The following is a 20,679-nucleotide window of genomic DNA, read 5'->3' on the forward strand; positions in this document are numbered from 1 at the left end:
CTGAACGAGGATGTAATTGTAAGCATTTTTGTTAAGTAGAAGTATTTTGATAAGTGTCTTGAAGTCTTTCAAAAGTGTATGAATACATATTAAAACACTACATGTATATACATTTTAACTGAGTCGTTAAGTCATCGTTAGTCGTTACATGTAAGTGTTGTTTTGAAACCTTTAGGTTAACGATCTTGTTAAATGTTGTTAACCCATTGTTTATTAAATCAAATGAGATGTTAAATTATTACATTATCATGATATCATGATGTATTAATATATCTTAATATGATATATATATATATACATTAAATGTCGTTACAACGATAATCGTTACATATATGTCTCGTTTCAAAATCATTAAGTTAGTAGTCTTGTTTTTACATATGTAGTTCATTGTTAATATACTTAATGATATGTTTACTTATCATAATATCATGTTAACTATATATATATCCATATATATGTCATCATATAGTTTTTACAAGTTTTAACATTCGTGAATCGCCGGTCAACTTGGGTGGTCAATTGTCTATATGAAACCTATTTCAATTAATCAAGTCTTAACAAGTTTGATTGCTTAACATGTTGGAAACATTTAATCATGTAAATATCAATTTCATTTAATATATAAAAACATGAAAACGTTCGGGTCACTACAAACATGATTTATTAGGATATGATATTAAATTACTTATGTATATTTTGGATCTTGAATAGGGGTTTCAAAAATTTAAAGGTGTTCATTTAATTTCTTTTTAAATTGCTTTATTGTTGATCTAAAACGTATGAATCAATGTTGTTTCAATTGTGATTACAGATAGTGAAGAATATGAGGATGAAGAAATGAAAGCTACATTTGAGAATTACAAATCCAAAACTTATGCTCTTACAGTTCCGTTGAGGATTGTTTCTTTGCGCAACTCCGTCCATTTTTCATTCTTAACGCATGACCTGGTACCTACCATAAATGTACCCGCAATTCTTTCGTCCCAATTAAACAATTGCTTCTCTGACACAGTAATATATCGTGCTTTAGATTATCATCCTCATTCTTTAGTTAATTTATTGTCGCAGAATTTTATTCAATCTCAAAGAAACGAGAATGAAGTTTCGTCTAGAATATCATGGAACCCTCGAGGATATCTTTTCTGAACTCTCCACAGCAATATATATGTTGTTCCATATCGATGGGGAAACCTGGTTATAGCTTACAGAAAAAGCAATATTTCATCAACATAATCTGGCTCCTATAAAGTAAGGCGTTCAAAAATTTAAACTAAGGTGTTCATTTAATTTCTTTTTACCTGTTTTAAAGGTTGATAGATGCAATTCGTTTGCGATTTTTTTTTCATCGTTGCCATAGTCGATGTCTAATGTTGTGAGTTTCATTGTCAGTTTCCTTTGATTTGAAACTGATATTCATATGCAGTCTCGCCCTCAGTATTTTTGTGATTCGAGAAGTACATATATACCTGAGTTTGTGATGATGATTTTCTGTGAATCAAAAGCATATATGTTAACTGTCTGTTTTATTGGCTTTAACATATGGTTCATATCGATATTTTGGTGACTCGAGCCTTGATTTAGATCTGCTATTCATAGGCAGGGTAACATTAAAGTTGCAGCTATACTTATTCATGTTAAGAGTTAAGAGGATATAATGTTAGCGCACTTTTGTAGGACATGTTAGACTTGATTTATATGAATAGTCTGATGACCCTAATTCCGCTTGGTTTGTATTTGATAATATTTGAGGATATAATATAAAGTTTCCATCTCTGGGATCGATTAAATGTGATAATAGACTGATCTCCATTCTTTGAGTTTGAATTAACATTTCCCATATAAGTTTATGATATAACATATGTACATAAGAACGCTCATGAATGTGTTTGTTGATTGATTCATGGTTGTGTCCAGGTGCATACAGATTACCTTTGAATTGCTTCCATGAAGATCTTAATTTCTTCGTCATACGTGTATAACAACATAGATGATTACCTTCTTACCAAAGGGTGGAGTGTTTCGAAAGGGATTTGGGTTCCTAATAAACTTGGCATGTTCTACTCATCTTTGGAAAAATATGTGAAGGTGGTGGATAAAGAAAACCAAGAAAATTATTCTTGAGGTGATACAATCTAATATGCAATTGAGATCGTTAACTATTACTTAATTTTACCTACACCTCAACAATTCACTGAAAACATCATGCCCATGTTTTATGAAAGTATTTAGTTCTCTTACTCCATTATATTTATGTAATACTTGCATTTTTAAAGACTGAATTTATTATCTATACTACTTGTCATTGAAAGATAGAAAAAGTGTTGCTTGGCTAGCACTAAAGATAGATTTAGGTGTTGAGGATAAAAAAAATATTGATTATGAAACTAATGCCTTTAAACCAAACACTGTCTATTATCCTCATTGATTTGGTTGCAAATTGTTAGTCCAAACACCTTTTCATTACAAAATTAATGCCTTTAAACTAATCACTATATAGTATTCTCATTGATTTGGTTGCAAACTGTTAGTCCAATACTAACATGTAACTAAGATTTTAATGATCCGAAACAACATAAATCTAATAATCTATGTATGTAGAGGTGCTAACATGGGTGGATCAATTGTTTATTGATATGCATAAGAAAAAAATTCAACTCAGTGCTAATTGTCATTGATGTTCTTTAAACTTGCGGCTATTGTTTCAACATCCTTTTCAGAACACTGGAGCAGCCGGATTCACTTTTTTCGAAGAGGCAGGAGCAAACTTAATTGACCAGCCATGTCAGATGCTGATTTGGTCAATCTTTAGTCATTCAAGCACTATAACTTCTACACTTTTATATTAAATTTTGACAAAATTACACGGGGGGTCCCTGTGGTATGTTCAATATTACAAACGGAGTCCAAAAGAATTTTTTCGACTTGAGGGGTCACTGTGGTATGCACTTGTTTCATGGGGAGTCCATTTGCCTAACGTCCGTCAATTTTTCTGTTAAGTCTTATCATGTGCAATGCACATAAGGGTAAAATGGTCATTTCATTATGTTTCCTCTCATTTGACTTCATGGATCCCCCATTTATCTTTTGATTTCCACCTCTTTTTTTCGTTCTCTTTCATCTTCATCCATCTTCATCCCTAATTTCTAAACCCTAATCAAATCCCAAAAACAGGTTGAAATTTTTTTCAAACTAAATTAAAATTAAAATTCTCAAACTGAAATTGCCAAAAAATAATAATCCACTTTAGCTATTAAAAAATACCTAAAGTATAAACGAGAATAAACCCAATCCTACAAAGAACACCTTCTGCAGCTGCTGTTCATCATCTAAATACTTCTTAGACCTGTATAAATTAAATCAATAACCCAAACCTGAAATCGTTCAATAACCATGGTATCCCTCCGTCGGAGTTTACGTCACCGCCACTTTTAACCCAAATCAGTTCTTCAATTATGATTACTATTACGACAGCGAACACAGATCCGAAACGAGATCTTAAACGAGATCTGAAACTTTTAATCGAGAATAGTTCTTCATAGCTTTTTTCTTCATAGCTCTGAAACATAAATTGATGCTATGACGATGATGAGTTGGTTGCGGAGATGGAAGCATAACGAGGGTTGTACAGATCCTCTAAAGCTTGATTTGGGTTGGTGTTCCCATAATCAAATGACAAAATTCATGAATTTTTAACTATTTGTGTTAGAATGTGTAAGTCTGTTATGATATTTGGAGTATATGATTTGAAACTCAACTGAAAATGGAGTTTATGGGTCTTATATTATCCACGTGAGAAAGACAAAAAATAAAAAACAAAAAAAGAAAAACAAAAAAATATAGGCTAAATGATGAGGCTTGGCACGTGATGAATTTTAATGGAGTTTTTAACGTCTGCTAGTCGAAAAAAAAAATTTTGGACTCCGTTTGTAATATTGAACATACCACAGGGACCCCCCGTGTAATTTTGTCTTAAATTTTTAATGTTTTTAATATTTGTCGATTTATTATTCACATATATTGCACTACTATTACTTATATCATTAATATAAAAAACTTATTAAGAATATATATTATTGAATCTTGTATAATAAAATACCCGCGAATGCGCGGGTTATAAACTACTAAAATATAAATTGAACGTGAATACAATTCTATCATTGAAGCTTGCACATCTTTTTATGAAATAAAAAGATGTTTCTAAGGTTACTTTCGTTCTTCTTTTCTTTTCCTTTTTTGGATTCCAACAAATAGAGTTTAATTTGTAACTAATTTTCATACATAATAACTTTGATAAATAATGGCTTAATCTTTTATGAAGGATTCAATCTATTATTTCTTTTGGTTATGAAATTATGTATTGATATGTCACGTATGTTTATTCAATTTAAGAAGATTATTTCCGTTGTTTACTTCTTTTTTCAGTAATAAACCAATAATACATTTATGATGTCTAGGTAAGGTGTTCAAGCCACCTTTTATCTTGAGATTCTAGCTCCGCCCCTACATAAAAACAATGAGCCGAGAAAAAGGGGCTCCGATGGCGGTTGCTCCTCACACGATGAGCGGAGAAAAAGGGGCTACGAGAGGATGACATGCACTAGTCTAAAACAAATAGGAAACAAGGTGAGATAGAGGAAATTTGATCCAACGTCATAATGTAAGATACAGAGGCCCAACGTTACGTGAGCTTCTCCCCACCCATTACAAATGTCAAATATAATTGGGGGGATCATCCACTTTGCCAATGTCATGTGAATCACAATGGCGGATTAACGTTATCATCTTCATCAATGGTTGCTAATTCAATACACGACACTATTGAGTAAATCGATATGTGATCCATTTTTATTCTTGGTTGAATTCCAATCGGGTGCCAGTCCAATGGGCTGCAATACCAATATGGTAGCTCAATATGACCAAACAAGTTATGAAACTTATCGCCAAATGTAGCGAATTTCGACCATCGGATCAACACGGTGCCAGTTTTTCTGTCCATTCAGATTCGAAAATGACAAGTCCATTCATGATTATTCGAAAATGATCAACATGGTGCCCTTTCATCTTTGGATGAAAGGTTCGATCATTGTTATTTATATACCCTAGATTTTCACCAAAAAAGTTAATTATGATCAACGAAACAATAATTAGAGGTAAATCTTGAGAATAACTAAACTGTCGAAATAAAAAGATCAGTTTGCAACACAAATTTTTCACAAATCTTACCTAAAATATCAGCTACTTTAATGCCATGCACTGCATTACCACCCTGCACTTCCTGTTCAGCTAGGATCTAATCATTGACCAAACACAAATTAACCTACAAGTTCATGTTTCCTAAATTATCTCCAAGGCATGTTAACCATGCCTTGTGAATTGCTGTAATGGCTCTGGCCAACCGGGCTTCCAAGCACCCCACCTGAAGACTCGCTTAAGCTTCCAGAAACAGGGTTTGCATGAGCGTTTACAACCTCTGCTTCGTTACTACCTTTTGACTTTGACTGTCTTGGATTTGCAGGAGAAAAGCTACCAACAATCACCTGCAAAAACCAAAATGAGGTCACTTTTCATGCACAACGTTTCCAAGACTACAGGTCAAAAGGGTCAAAAAGGTTGCAAAAGCCAAGTTAGGTACATACTAAGAACGAAAAAAAAAAAACAGAAGATAAACCTGAACGGGTGATGCAGCAGTAAGAAGCCCAGCAACATTACCGCCTAAAACACGACCATCTGGGCCGGATAATGCAACACTTAACCCACCTGTTCTACTACGTTGACCATCAGTCTCGGACACCATGAATGATCCAGAAAGAGAAAGAAGCTCAAATCGTCCCTGTATAAGTAATTTACAATTATCTTTCATGAACCAAAAACTAAGGGCTTATTCATTTTTATTTTCATCAAGTCCTGTAGGGATATAGATCGCATTACGGATATTGAATAGCTATATGCAGTAATTCTTAAATGTAGATTGATGTTAACCTTTTTGCTGACGGAATTTTGTGTCTGAATATATAGTATATGACCGATGATTGACCCCTATAAACTAGTTAAAGTTAAGATATGCTAATATAAAGATAAAATAATACATTCTACCAACTTTGTTTAAAACTTCAGTGAGTTTCAACTTATAAAGTATAATAATCATTACATTATTAAACCACAAACATACAATCACAACATTTGGTATTATCAGTAATATACATTAAATATATAATATAAAAGAGTTCTCAAAGAAGTGCAGAACAAATAAGAGCATATCATATCATATTCAATATACTTATTTAGTGTGAATAATAAGTTACAAAGCGAGCAGTAACATTTAACTTTTCAAATATACAGACCTGGTGCATCAAAAATTTGAACAGGCCGTCCAAATTAAGATAATTTGCAGTATTTAAGTAATGTATTTAATATGTAATTCCTTCGATGAAAACTTAGCCAAATATTCCAACTAGCAAATTATCTATATACATATATTTATATACATAGTAACTTATTATTCCACTTTTGAGAACAGGCCGTCCAAATTTGATAATTTGCCATATCAAATTTTTCTATATACATAGTAATGAATTAAATGACGGACCTCATAAGTGACAGTTCCACCGGAAGCTGCATGTTGAAGAGTCACATTTGATATGGCACCACTGGCTGACATAATGCATAGAGCTCTAGTGCTATTTTGGGAGAACCACACAAGTTTTGACAATACATCCTGTATTTTAAATTAAATAATAAAATTTTAAATACATTTTAATTAACAGAGTATATCAAAAAACATTGTCGTACACATAATCTTTTAAATGATCTTATAAACAAAAAATAGCAGTACACTTATATATAACAACAATGCACTATCAATACACATATATATATAACAACAATACACTATCAATACCCATACGGATCATCGATCCACTATCAATCTAACAAAACCAGGCATTTTAATTTTTAACAGAATAGAGTCCATCATCAAAAAAGTAATTGCACAAGTGGTTCCATACCTTTTCATCTTACCAGAAAATTTTATACACTACATTAATAATTTAGAATTTCTTACTTGATTCAGTTATGACGTCTAAAAAGTAATAATTATGCTATAGATACGTAATGATGAATTACTAAAAAGCAAAAGACGGGTCATAAACGCACCTCTCCAGATTTCACATCAAGTACATGCGGCATGAATCCAGCTCCTGGTGAACCTAAAAAATATAATTTGTAAGCAATAATCCAATTAATAGTAAATACACATTGAATAAGTAGTTCTGATTTCTAGGTGCTAACAATATAATAGAACACAAAAAAAAAAAAAAAAAAAAAAAAAAAAAATAACCACATCAATAAGCGTATTTAGTTGATATTACAGAGTGATGTGGAAATGCATGCACATGTTTCACTTATGTCCCTTAGATAAATGTAAACCACGATTAGCCAAGTTCATATGCCATGAATGGTGATGATTGCAACATCAATCAGTATAACTTCTATATTGTGTCCATGAATATAAGAAGAAAAGGGGGCAAAAACAGATGAAATGTGAAGCTTATATAACTTCAACACTAAATGTCAAGAAAACTACACCACCACCACCACCACCTAACTCCACAGATGCAAGGTATGGGATAGGTTGTATATATATACCATTAAGAATAGATTATAAGTAAACAAGTATTAAAAATAATTTATTATTATTATTATATGAAACTAAAACCATGAAAGGTGTATGACAATTGTACAGATATATGACAATTGTACAGATATATGAATATTATAGAATTATAAGTATAAATGTAGAATAAATTTCTCTTAATAAGTATATAAACATAGAATACCACTACATCGGTATACCTTAAACCTAACGAATACCTGAAAAATCTCCACTAGGATACTCTCATACATACTCCCTACTCATGTATCTTAATTCTAGAATCATACATGAACCACCTTATTACTCAAGTATTCGATTTATAGATATAAATATATGTGTGTGTACTGTGTGTGGATATTAGAAGTATATGGTTTGGGAATACATACTTAACCTAAACCACAACATCCATGAACTTTGCTTTCACATAACGCCAACCCTATTCATCTAATTGTATGACCATTCATAGATGTTTGAAGCATAAGTTACCAACAACCATATAAGCGTCGTTTCAACGTAATATACTCCCGCGGGTAAACGAGGAAATAGATTCTTGTTAAATTTACTTGGACATCAATAAAATAAGCAATTTCCAATCGCTGAACTCGAAAAACAATAACATATGCAACAAGACCTAATAACATTCTCTCAGAAAGTTTAAATCGAACACCGATATACATAATACATAATTATCCTCATACCTAAGTTCATGCATATCTGTCTAATTGTATAGTATTTCCCTACCTCAGATCTCAATAAGCCTCAAAAAAAGATTTAGTTCGAAATAATGTTGATCATGTTACAAAAACTTATGAAGTCTTCTGCATCTTTTGATGAGGCAAAAGTAAACTTTCCAAGCTATCAGCTTGTCACTATTATCAATATTTTAATTTTAATACGTGCACGTTTATCACAGATCTTTAACAGCATAAACAAAGCTAAATAAAATAAACATTTGCTGTTGACTAATTAATTAAATAATTACGAATATACTTTATAAATAAAATACACAAAACTTCAGATAAGGTCCTAACAACAATACCAATACCAATTACCAATAAATATATAAATAAATAAATAAATAAATAAATAAAAATATATATATAAAACAATCTATACATATATACCTGAAGCAGCAGGCTCATGCTTTGGTTTATTTACAGAACCAGGCGGTCTACCTCGTTTCTTCCCTGATGCCGTTACCGGAGGCGAAATATCACCGGGATTCACTGCCGAGGTCACCGCCGGCGACACAGTGCTGTCAGCCACGTACTTTCTTGGCCGTCCTCTCTTCCGTTTCACTGCATCGTTACCAATCATGTTCATACCTGCCGTCGCCGTTAACGAAAAACTATTTTCTCCGGTATCTTGTACACCACAATCTCCGGTGCCGTTAGGGTTTGGGTAAGTTGTTCCATCGGCGTGATAAGCTAATCGCATATTGTTCACTTCGTATGACATTATTCAAACTCATAAACCCTAAAATTTTAGCAAAAAGAACTGTGAAATTTAACCGATTCACACATTCAATTTTACTTCGTGATCTGAAAATGGAAGCGTTTTTGAGCATAATTAATTTTAAATTGTATATCCATATCTTTTTTTTTTTTGGTTAAAATTAGAGAAATTGTTAGTGCAAATCACATATCCCTTAATTTTAAATTGTATATCCATATCCATTTTTTTTTTTTTTATGGTTTCAATAATTTCATAAATAGCAACAGCTTAATTGAAATACCGTTCGGGGGAAAAAAGTTCACACGAATCTGCGATAATGGCATCAAATTTAGCAAATTGGATAGGTTTCTTGTATCTGAACAATGTAGCGATCTATGGTCCAATCTATCAGCTTATACCCTGGAGAAACATCTCTCGGACCACTGCCCGATCGTGTTAAGTAATGGAGTTAAAGATTTTGGACCTAAGCCTATCCGAGTATTCAACGAATGGCTTCTTTTAGACGGGGCTTAAGAAATCATAATCAACACATGGAATAAGCCGGTGACAGGTTCTAGGCCTGATTGTATCTTGAGAAACAAGCTGAAGAGTGTCAAATACGGACTCAAAAAACACAGCTCCATATTAAATGACCTGGAAGATCAGATTGCTAAACATTCAAGGGCTGCTTCCAATTGGGAATCCATTGCCGAAACAAGAATGCTGTCAGAACAGGAACGGTTTTCATGGCTCGAGGAAAAAAGACAATGGATAGCAAAAGAGAAAATACAATCTAATATGTGGAAGCAAAAATCACGTATCAAGTGGACGTTAGAAGGGGATGAAAATACTAAATTCTTTCACAACTTCGTTAAAAGAAGAGGACAAAAAATCGTATAAGAGGCATATCCATTGACGAAACTTGGACTAAAGAACCTCAGATGATCAAAGATGAGGTGTATCGATACTTTTCTAATATGTTTAAGTGCAATATTCCTAATGAAGAGTGTTTCATTGATCTGAATGTTAAAAGGATTTCAGAGGAAGACAATCTGATGCTTGACGAGAAGTTTACTGAGAATGAAGTATGGGATGCGATAAAAAGTTGTGAAAGCTCCAAAGCTCCAGGGCCCGACGGGTTCAATTTGAAATTCTATAAGAAGTACTGGTGGCTCATAAAGGATGATATAATGAGATTTTTCGATTGGTTTTGGAATCACATGGAGTTCTCTCGAGGTTGCAACGCGTCGTTCATCACCTTGGTCCCTAAAAATAATAATCCTATTATCCTGAGCGAATATAGACCTATAAGTCTTATAAACAGTTTGTACAAGGTGGTGGCCAAAGTTCTTTCCAAACGCTTATCATCGATAATTCACAAAGTGATAGGAGTCGAACAAAGTGCTTTTATGAAAGATAGATATATTCTAGACGAGGTACTTATTGCTAATGAAATCATCGATGAATTGAAAAGGGACAAGAAAAGGGGTTTCATATTCAAGGTCGATTTTGAAAAGGCGTTCGATCGACTTAATTGGGATTTTATCAAGGAGACAATGAAAAGTTTGGGATTCGGGAATAAATGGATCAAATGGATTATGGCTTGTTTATCTTCGGCATCCATTTCAGTGCTTGTAAATGGATCTCCCACGAGTGAATTTAAACCGGAAAGAGGAGTTACGCAAGGTGACCCTATATCACCTTTTCTATTCATCATAGCGGCCGAAGGTTTAAATTTACTTACACATAGGGCAGCGGAGAATGGTATCTTTAAAGGAATTGATGTTGGTAGAGATAAAATATTGGTATCCCACCTCTAATACGCGGATGATATGATATTTTTTGGAGATTGGTATAGGAGCAACTTAGGAAATGTAATGAAGTTATTAAGTTGCTTTGAAGAATTATCGGGTCTTAAGGTCAAATTTACAAAGAGCAAACTAATCGGTGTCGGGGTCTCAAGAGATGAAACGGAACAGATGGATGCCCGTTTTAATTGCTCTCCGGGTTCTTTCCCAATTACCTATCTTGGAATCCCGTTAGGAATTAAAATGAATAAAGCTAGCTCTTGGAATCCGGTAATCGAAAAATTCAAAAAAAGACTCTCTGAATGGAAAGCAAAATCGATCTCGTTCGGAGGACGTTTGACTCTTGTGAAATCGGTGCTTAGTAGTTTGCCATTATATTTCTTTTCCCTGTTTCGTGCTCCTTCAAGTGTGATCAAGCTACTCGAATCTATAAGGTGCAATTTCTTTTGGGGCGGATCGGGTTCGGGGAGAAAACTTTCATGGGTCAAATGGGATCGGGTTCTCTTACCATACGGGTCGGGGGGTTTAAATATTGGTTCCCTTACTTCAAAAAATTTGGCTTTGTTGGGCAAGTGGTGGTGGAGGTTCAAATTGAACCATAACTCTTTTTGGGCCTAAATCATCACTAGTATTTATGGGGCAGGGGGGGGGGGCTGGGTTCTACTAACGACTCTCGATGTGTTTGTGTTGGCTCTACATGGGCCAATATCATTAAAGCAGGTGTAAAGATCGATTCATGGAATATTGCATTCTCTACATCATTCGAAAGGGATATTGGAATCAGCAGCTCAATCAAGTTTTGGCAGGATATTTGGCTAGGAAGTACACCACTCAAGGAATCGTTCAAAAGACTTTTTGCAATCGAAGTAAATAAAGAAGCCACTTTACAAGATAGAGTGCAGCAGATTGGGACTGTAATGACCCGGAAATTTCCAACCAAATTTAAACCTTAATCTCTATATGTTTCCGACACAATAAGCAAAAACCTTAATGTTGAGTCTAGAAAGTTTGAAATCTGTATTCGGATAATCAATTACCCTTTGACCATTCCCGACGATTCACGAACCTATAATTGTAAACATATATGTATGAAAATATATATATATATATATATATGCACACATAAAATTTGATATATTTAATTACTAATATTATTGTATCATTACTAATAATAGTATTATTATATATAGTAGTAAAATTTATGATTGATGTTATTATTAATATTTTTATTAGTATTTTTTTTTATCATTATCTTTAATAATATTATTAATTTTATTATTATTAGATTATTGTTATTATTATTATTACTATTTTTTTTAATAGTAATATAGTTATTAATTATTAAGATTAATTATAATATATCAAGTAAGATACAAATAAATAGGTACAGATAAATAAACACTGATATATAGTATTAATATGATATATACGCGTGTTATATATATATCCATTTATATCACTGTCCAAAATTTCCCTTCTATCCCACGATTTCTGTTTACCCGTGATATTTTTTTTCTGTATACAAACAAAACGGTCAATTCATATTCTTAAATCTCTGCTATACTCACGTTCTATATAATCATTCACACAAATACACCATGCACAAATTATTATCAATGATACATAATTTCTTTCTTTATTAGCTAACCAAACACCTCTTTCATCGAATACCAAGACTCACAAAACCTATCATCATCCTTCGATCACCAACACCTTGAAACCATCGATGGACTGCTGCTGTTATCCTCTTGAGCTTCTACTTTCTATTTTGATTCAAAACATCAACCTACTAACCGGTATCCTTACAACCACCCTAAAAACCACCAAGAACCTTCATATCAAACCATCACGACCCACTTATGTTACTGCTACTAGCTGCTGTTTCCCGTTTTTGATATCATCAAACTACAACTCGTTCACTCGTTCCCACTTTGGTGTGTTCCTGTTTTCATTCGTAAACCCACTTCATTGCAACTGCCTTCCCTTTAACTATGAACAACCCACGTCGTGTCACCACTTGAAAACCCACTTTGCTACATCTTTGTTTTCTCTTCGCCACCTTCTCCAACTCCACCCATTTACAACACACGGCCACCAACATCGAAACCCACTTGGGATGTAAATTTTCCTGATGCTCTATATATTTCCGTTCCTATTTTCAATCGAACAACAACATCAAATCATGAAACCTCATTGGAAAACGCTGCTACTAAGCTTCTGTTTCACTCGATTTTATTGCTGCAGTACGTTTTAACTTTGTTCCTGTTTTGTGCATAAACCGACACCAAACCACCACCTCCTATTCCTTCTGTTTCAGCCTGCAACAAAAATTAAAACCCCTTGAAGTTTGATGGTTGCCTTCTTGATCGATTAAATCCAAACCCTAACACCACACGTGTGCTGCGTTTATGTTCCTGTTTGTATTCGACTGAAAAAAAAGGAAAATGGCAGATAGTTGTTAGAAGATAATGATGATATGGAATAATGATAATGAAACGATAATGATAATGTTTTTTTTATGCTAATGGAAGATGAGGTAAATATGATGAGGGGATGATGAGAGCATGCGATATTTTTTTTTTTTTTTTTTTTTTTTGTTTTGATCCTGCCGTTCCAAAATTCTGTTATAATTACACCATTTAATTAATTCCTTTTGGGCCGTGAAAGTTGTTGGGCTTCCACATTTGTTGTCTTGGGCCGAGTGTTTAATTTTTCTGTTGGGCCGTGAACCTGACCCGACTCTAGTTCCGTGGGACGAGATTAAAAGAAGATGCCGAGTTAATTAAATCGGAAACGAGTGGGTAGTCTACTGGTTAAGGATGTTTGTGGGTGTTCGGGAAGTCATGGGTTCGAGTCTCACTAGCGACAATTCTTTTTAGACAAAGTTTTGAAAGGGTATATATTTTTATTTCACATCAATTAATATTATAATTATTACTATTATTATAATTAGTATAATTATTATTATTATGATTGTTTGTTATTATTATTATTAGTATTATCATTAAGGTTATGGTTAATATTACTAATATGATTGAAAACTATCACTATTTTTAGTATCATTTTTAATAGTTTATCACTATTATTAGTTTTATCATTATTATTATTATCATTAAAAATGGTTTTTATTATTCTTATTATCATTATAGATATTATTATTATTATTATTATCATTATTATTATGATTATTATTATTATTTTCATTATTTGTATTATATAACAAATTAATAATTTACAATATATATATATATATAACTATAGGTACCAGTATTAATATACAAAGTAAATATATAAACTTTAAAATAACAAATATATTATTGAATTAAATAAATAATATATAAACTAGTTTGAGGATTATTACATGTTCATTATATGTACTAATATATATATCCGATATAGGTTCGTGAATCGAAGGCCAACCTTATAAGTTATCAATGGTGTTATATGTATTTTTACTACAAAATACATTAGGTGAGTATATAGTCCCCTTTTAAACTTTAAATATTTTTGGGCTGAGAATACATGCGCTGTTTTTATAAATGATTTACGTTATGGACACAAGTGATCAAAAATAAATTCTACGTTGAGTTGTACCATGGCATATTTCTTTATACTTGGTAGCTAATATTTACGTGAGGAGCGTAAACGCGAATCCTGTTGATAGATCTATCGGGCCTGACAACCCCAACCGGGCTGGACGACCAGTTTTTAATGGTTGCACAGTACTTCGTTTCGTTACTACACTTGGTACGGTGTAGGGTTTATTTAAGAATATGCTGCTGTGATTTAAATGTTAAGTATGGTTACCAAGTGCTCAACGACTTTTCATACACGAGGAGTGTATTATGTATAAACATGAAATCTTGTGGTCCATAGTTATAACGCTGCTAGCATCAAACCTATATATCTCACCAACTTTATGTTGATGTTTTAAAGCATGTTTATTCTCAGGTACGAATTAAGTCTTCCGTTGTGCATTTGCTCATATTAAGGACCTTACTTGGAGTCGATCATCGCAATGGAACCCGATGTTGATGATTTCGTCCGGAGGGATAAGGACGGGTTGTTACAGTTGGTATCAGAGCGGTGGTCTTAGCGAACCAAGTCTTGCATTAGTGTGTCTAACTGATAGTTGTTTAGATGCATTAGTGGATCTGGACTTTGACCGTGTCTGCATGTCAAAAGTTTTGCTTATCATTTTTGTCGGAAATCATCTGCTTATCAACTTTAGGAAATTACCTGCTCATTATTCTTAGTCTAGACACATCTTACTGCATTGACTGCATGATTAGTGTATAGACAAAACTCATATCTTAGCGTATCTATTACGATAGACTTTGCCTGATATCTTCCGTAAATTTCTCCTTAAGTTAGGGGAATCTGGTACTATATATATATATATATATATATATATATATATATATATATATATATATATATATATATATATATATGCATATGTTACATTGAGAATACCATTCAACTATCAATTACTGTCACTAAACTCTTCATACCAAAAATCTTTTCTGAGATCGCGTAAGATGGCCTCTACGAATCGACCAAGTTCCTCTGACTCCGAAGACAGCGTGACAGGAGCACACCAACCAATCAACTACCGTGATTACTGGAGAAAATGGGGGTGGGTTCGTGACATACTCACCCTATGGAGAAGGGAAGAAGGTACTCCATATCATGAACCGAATCTACCACCTAATCTTGGAGTACTCGACCCGCTAACCGGCGAACCTGTCCGCAACACCGTTTATACCCTTTTTGCGAGAATTTTTCGTCTTGAGACTACCATTAATGGAACTAGAGGAGATATCCAACCTCCACCTCACACTAATAACCAACCAGGGTTAGTAGAAGAAGTCAACGAACTTCGTGCCCGAGTAGTAGCTTTGGAGAATATGATGCAAAACTTACCAGCTTCAGCAGCATCACTGGCACCAACAGTACCACCAGTATCAACAGTTGTACCATCAACAACACAAGTCTCAACATCTCATTCTGTACCTCGAGCATAATGTTCGTTCTATGTATCGTTCTACACCGATTATCTTTGTTCTACATATCGTTCTATATCATTTACCTGACACTTATGTGATCTCTAATATTTTAGAGATTATGTATTCTAGTTCTAACGAAAATCATAAGAGCTTAATATCATATTAACTCATTAAATCCATGGTTACATCTGAAGAAAATATATATGCAAGTATATTTTCATAAAGATTGTAATTAAAAATTCTTTCGTACAAACTGTTAATGATGAAAATATTTTAACGGGTAGGTAATATCCGAGGAATATTTAGATTTCACATTAATAAGTTACATTGTACATTCTTCGAATCTGATTCAACAATCATTCACTATCCTACTTACAACCACCGATATTCGTATCTGCTCACCCCAGAATAACTATTTTCATTCAAAATTTCATATTCGGATTTTGACCTATCAGAATCCAACAAGTGGCATAAAGAAGAAAACATTGGACAAAATAAAATTTGTTAGAAACAGACGAATTAACTAAATTAAAAATATTGTTAGGAATTCACGCTAATTGTTCCTAGCTAACTGTTCCCGGCTAACATTTAATTTATCGCAATTTACATTCTCGCAATTTTATTTATTGTTATTTAATTTCTGCACTTTACATGCCGTCGGGACACATGTACAACAATACGTCGGATTAATTCTGAGACAACACGTTGTATAATGGGTCATGATATATATTTATTTATTTTACGCACTTTAAATAAACGGGACACGTATACAAGGTTTCGACTTATCATATTGACCCATCTAAATATATATTTCGGAACAACCATAGACACTCTATATGTGAAGGTGGGAGTTGGCTATACAGGGTCGGAGTTGATTCCAAAATATATATATACTTTGAGTTGTGATCGATACTGAGACTGGTACACGGGTAACGATACGTATTAATTAATTTGAATATTATGTATTTAATTTATGAAATTATTGGACCATTGGACAATCGGACTATTAGACTGCTAACTTTGGACAAGTAAAATGAGTTAAAATATTGATTATAACATATGAAACTAAACTAATCTTCAAGTTTGCCACTTGATTCTATCTTAAACCTCATTCGTATCTTGACGATTACAATTCGCATTCACAACTTTTCATGATTTTTGAAAACACCTCGATCGGAAAGATGAACCAACCGCACTTCATCTACGGAAAAAAGGATTCATGCACCTGAAAAACTTTCGAATCCAAATTCATAGTTTAACACATATCGTGTTGAATCCTCTGCCATCTATTAGCAAAAACAACCCTACAATTTCTTTTCAGGAAGCTAATTTTGTCACAGCTCCACTTCCACTTCTCAGTGAGACTACTCCTATTATAATCTCGATATTTATACCTTGTCCTTTCGCCGTCGTTACCGGAGAACCTTTTATATCCCACGACATCATCAGCAAATATACCAGCAGCTCATTATCTCTTCGGCGGAATCCGCAGTTAGTATTTTGAAAATCTCGTAGCACTTCTCCAGTTATACCTACAACGTTTATCCTAAGAAATTCATACTCTGAATGTGAAGTTTCTGAAAAACACCCTGAACTATGAAGTAGTTCTTAAAATGCTGATGAAGCAGCAAAAACTGTAAACGAATTTAGTAGTCAAAATTTGACGATAAAGTATAATGTGTTGGTGAAGCTCAGAAAAAGAGGAGATTTGGAACTGGAAAACGGATTGAGCAAAGTATGAAGGAAGGTGTGGATAAATCACAAGAACTGAATCTGCTTTCAAAGAATCCCAACGATTCAGTACCTGCTGAAACCGTTAGTAAGAACCCTACTCGATATTCTAAACCTTTTCGGATGATATCCTTCATCATCATCTTATCTTAGATATTATAAGATATCTTCATATCTTCCGTTATACATATTCTCCATATTTCCGGAGATATTTTCACAACTATTCCTATCTGCGATCATATATCTCTCCGTAACATCTACGTTACAACATAAAAGAAACTGTGTTAGTTTCTAAATTCTGAAACCTCCGAGTTTAAAATATGAGTGTTTTGAAGTAGTGTTGGGAACTGATGCATGAATTAGTATAATATAATGAAACTTGATCAACTTCATTATATTACAGTAAGTCATGTTGAGTTTCTAATGGAATGTGATGATTCACAGTACCATCATCATGTGCCATGTTACACGACTCTTACATTCTATCCAATCTCCAAACATATTAGGAACATATCATCTTGATAGTTCTATCTTTTCCAGGATAATCTGGTAATTTGAAAAATCAAAATCGTGCCATTACCATTTGTTTCTTAAAGCATTAGCTATATTCATTCCAAATTTCATACCTACGAATTTCGGATCATTACTCGCTTGACTCAAAGTCGGGAAGAGAAAACGAAAACATGAAGCTTTGAAAAATAATGAAGAATACGAAGGCCGAAAACCACCCAGGATTTACAAACTGTGTATATCAATACGTATTGCAACGTAAAGACACGGGAGAATTAAAAATATTATAATTCCGAGAAAATGATAGAAGTAAATAGATTCTTCTGGCGACAGATGAAAGAGAAGAATGAAAGATATGAAAGTTAGAAGTATAACAAGAATCAGTACGGGATGGAGCATTTAAAGGAATACTTTAAAGTATGAATCAAGGAGGAAAGAATAGAAGATGTGAGGTATGGAACTAAGGAAGAGAAGGGGGTGAATTTATAGTATTATATCTGACAGAGAAAAAAATCAAAACAGATTTGCCACATTAAATCAAAGAAGATCCTGATCGCTGAAGAACCAAATCTTATCACGTAAGATTTTCTTTAAATTCCATAAATTCTGGAAATCAATCATAACCACGTCATCGGTTAAAACAAATCCATATTACTCATTTCACTCTTTTGTGATAGCTTCACTCGTGCGCTTCACATGATCAAATCGTTTTATCTATATCTTTCGATAATGATAAAACTCCATTATGACCTCATATTCATCATAAAAATATCCTCATTACTATCTATAATGATCTTTATCAAATTTCGAGGACGAAATTTCTTTAACGGGTAGGTACTGTAATGACCCGGAAATTTCCAACCAAATTTAAACCTTAATCTCTATATGTTTCCGACACAATAAGCAAAAACCTTAATGTTGAGTCTAGAAAGTTTGAAATCTGTATTCGGATAATCAATTACCCTTTGACCATTCCCGACGATTCATGAACCTATAATTGTAAACATATATGTATGAAAATATATATATATATATGCACACATAAAATTTGATATATTTAATTACTAATATTATTGTATCATTACTAATAATAGTATTATTATATATAGTAGTAAAATTTATGATTGATGTTATTATTAATATTTTTATTAGTATTTTTTTTATCATTATCTTTAATAATATTATTAATTTTATTATTATTAGATTATTGTTATTATTATTATTACTATTTTTTTTAATAGTAATATAGTTATTAATTATTAAGATTAATTATAATATATCAAGTAAGATACAAATAAATAGGTACAGATAAATAAACACTGATATATAGTATTAATATGATATATACGCGTGTTATATATATATATATATCCATTTATATCACTGTCCAAAATTTCCCTTCTATCCCACGATTTCTGTTTACCCGTGATATTTTTTTTCTGTATACAAACAAAACGGTCAATTCATATTCTTAAATCTCTGCTATACTCACGTTCTATATAATCATTCACACAAATACACCATGCACAAATTATTATCAATGATACATAATTTCTTTCTTTATTAGCTAACCAAACATCTCTTTCATCAAATACCAAGACTCACAAAACCTATCATCATCCTTCGATCACCAACACCTTGAAACCATCGATGGACTGCTGCTGTTATCCTCTTGAGCTTCTACTTTCTATTTTGATTCAAAACATCAACCTACTAACCGGTATCCTTACAACCACCCTAAAAACCACCAAGAACCTTCATATCAAACCATCACGACCCACTTATGTTACTGCTACTAGCTGCTGTTTCCCGTTTTTGATATCATCAAACTACAACTCGTTCACTCGTTCCCACTTTGGTGTGTTCCCGTTTTCATTCGTAAACCCTCTTCATTGCAACTGCCTTCCCTTTCACTATGAACAACCCACGTCGTGTCACCACTTGAAAACCCACTTCGCTACATCTTTGTTTTCTCTTCGCCACCTTCTCCAACTCCACCCATTTACAACACACGGCCACCAACATCGAAACCCACTTGGGATGTAAATTTTCCTGATGCTCTATATATTTCCATTCCTATTTTCAATCGAACAACAACATCAAATCATGAAACCTCATTGGAAAACGCTGCTACTAAGCTTCTGTTTCACTCGATTTTATTGCTGCAGTACGTTTTAACTTTGTTCCTGTTTTGTGCATAAACCGACACCAAACCACCACCTCCTATTCCTTCTGTTTCAGCCTGCAACAAAAATTAAAACCCCTTGAAGTTTGATGGTTGCCTTCTTGATCGATTAAATCCAAACCCTAACACCACACGTGTGCTGCGTTTATGTTCCTGTTTGTATTCGACTGAAAAAAAGGAAAATGGCAGATAGTTGTTAGAAGATAATGATGATATGGAATAATGATAATGAAACGATAATGATAATGTTTTTTTTATGCTAATGGAAGATGAGGTAAATATGATGAGGGGATGATGAGAGCATGCGATATTTTTTTTTTTTTTTGTTTTGATCCTGCCGTTCCAAAATTC

At 33.2% G+C, this 20,679-nt stretch overlaps 1 protein-coding gene and 1 long non-coding RNA gene across 2 annotated transcripts; one reads left to right on the forward strand and one right to left on the reverse strand.

Annotated features, from left to right (window-relative positions):
- The first annotated feature begins 815 nt into the window (after positions 1 to 815).
- LOC139862321 (uncharacterized) lies at positions 816 to 2,827 on the forward strand. The gene is made up of 3 exons (XR_011764131.1): positions 816 to 948; positions 1,069 to 1,248; positions 1,915 to 2,827. It is a non-coding gene; the product is annotated as an uncharacterized lncRNA (long non-coding RNA).
- A 2,313-nt stretch (positions 2,828 to 5,140) lies between these two features.
- Positions 5,141 to 9,143, reverse strand: LOC139862863 (AT-hook motif nuclear-localized protein 10-like). The gene is made up of 5 exons (XM_071851494.1): positions 8,776 to 9,143; positions 7,153 to 7,205; positions 6,587 to 6,715; positions 5,669 to 5,830; positions 5,141 to 5,537 (listed from the first exon to the last, which is right to left on the reverse strand). The coding sequence occupies exons 1-5, from the start codon at positions 9,107 to 9,109 to the stop codon at positions 5,340 to 5,342; spliced, it is 876 nt and encodes a 291-aa protein (XP_071707595.1). The 5' UTR covers positions 9,110 to 9,143; the 3' UTR covers positions 5,141 to 5,339.
- Between the last annotated feature and the right edge of the window lie 11,536 nt (positions 9,144 to 20,679).

Source organism: Rutidosis leptorrhynchoides, chromosome 8 (genome assembly GCF_046630445.1).
Source record: "Rutidosis leptorrhynchoides isolate AG116_Rl617_1_P2 chromosome 8, CSIRO_AGI_Rlap_v1, whole genome shotgun sequence".
In the NCBI taxonomy this organism is placed as follows: Eukaryota; Viridiplantae; Streptophyta; class Magnoliopsida; order Asterales; family Asteraceae; genus Rutidosis; species Rutidosis leptorrhynchoides.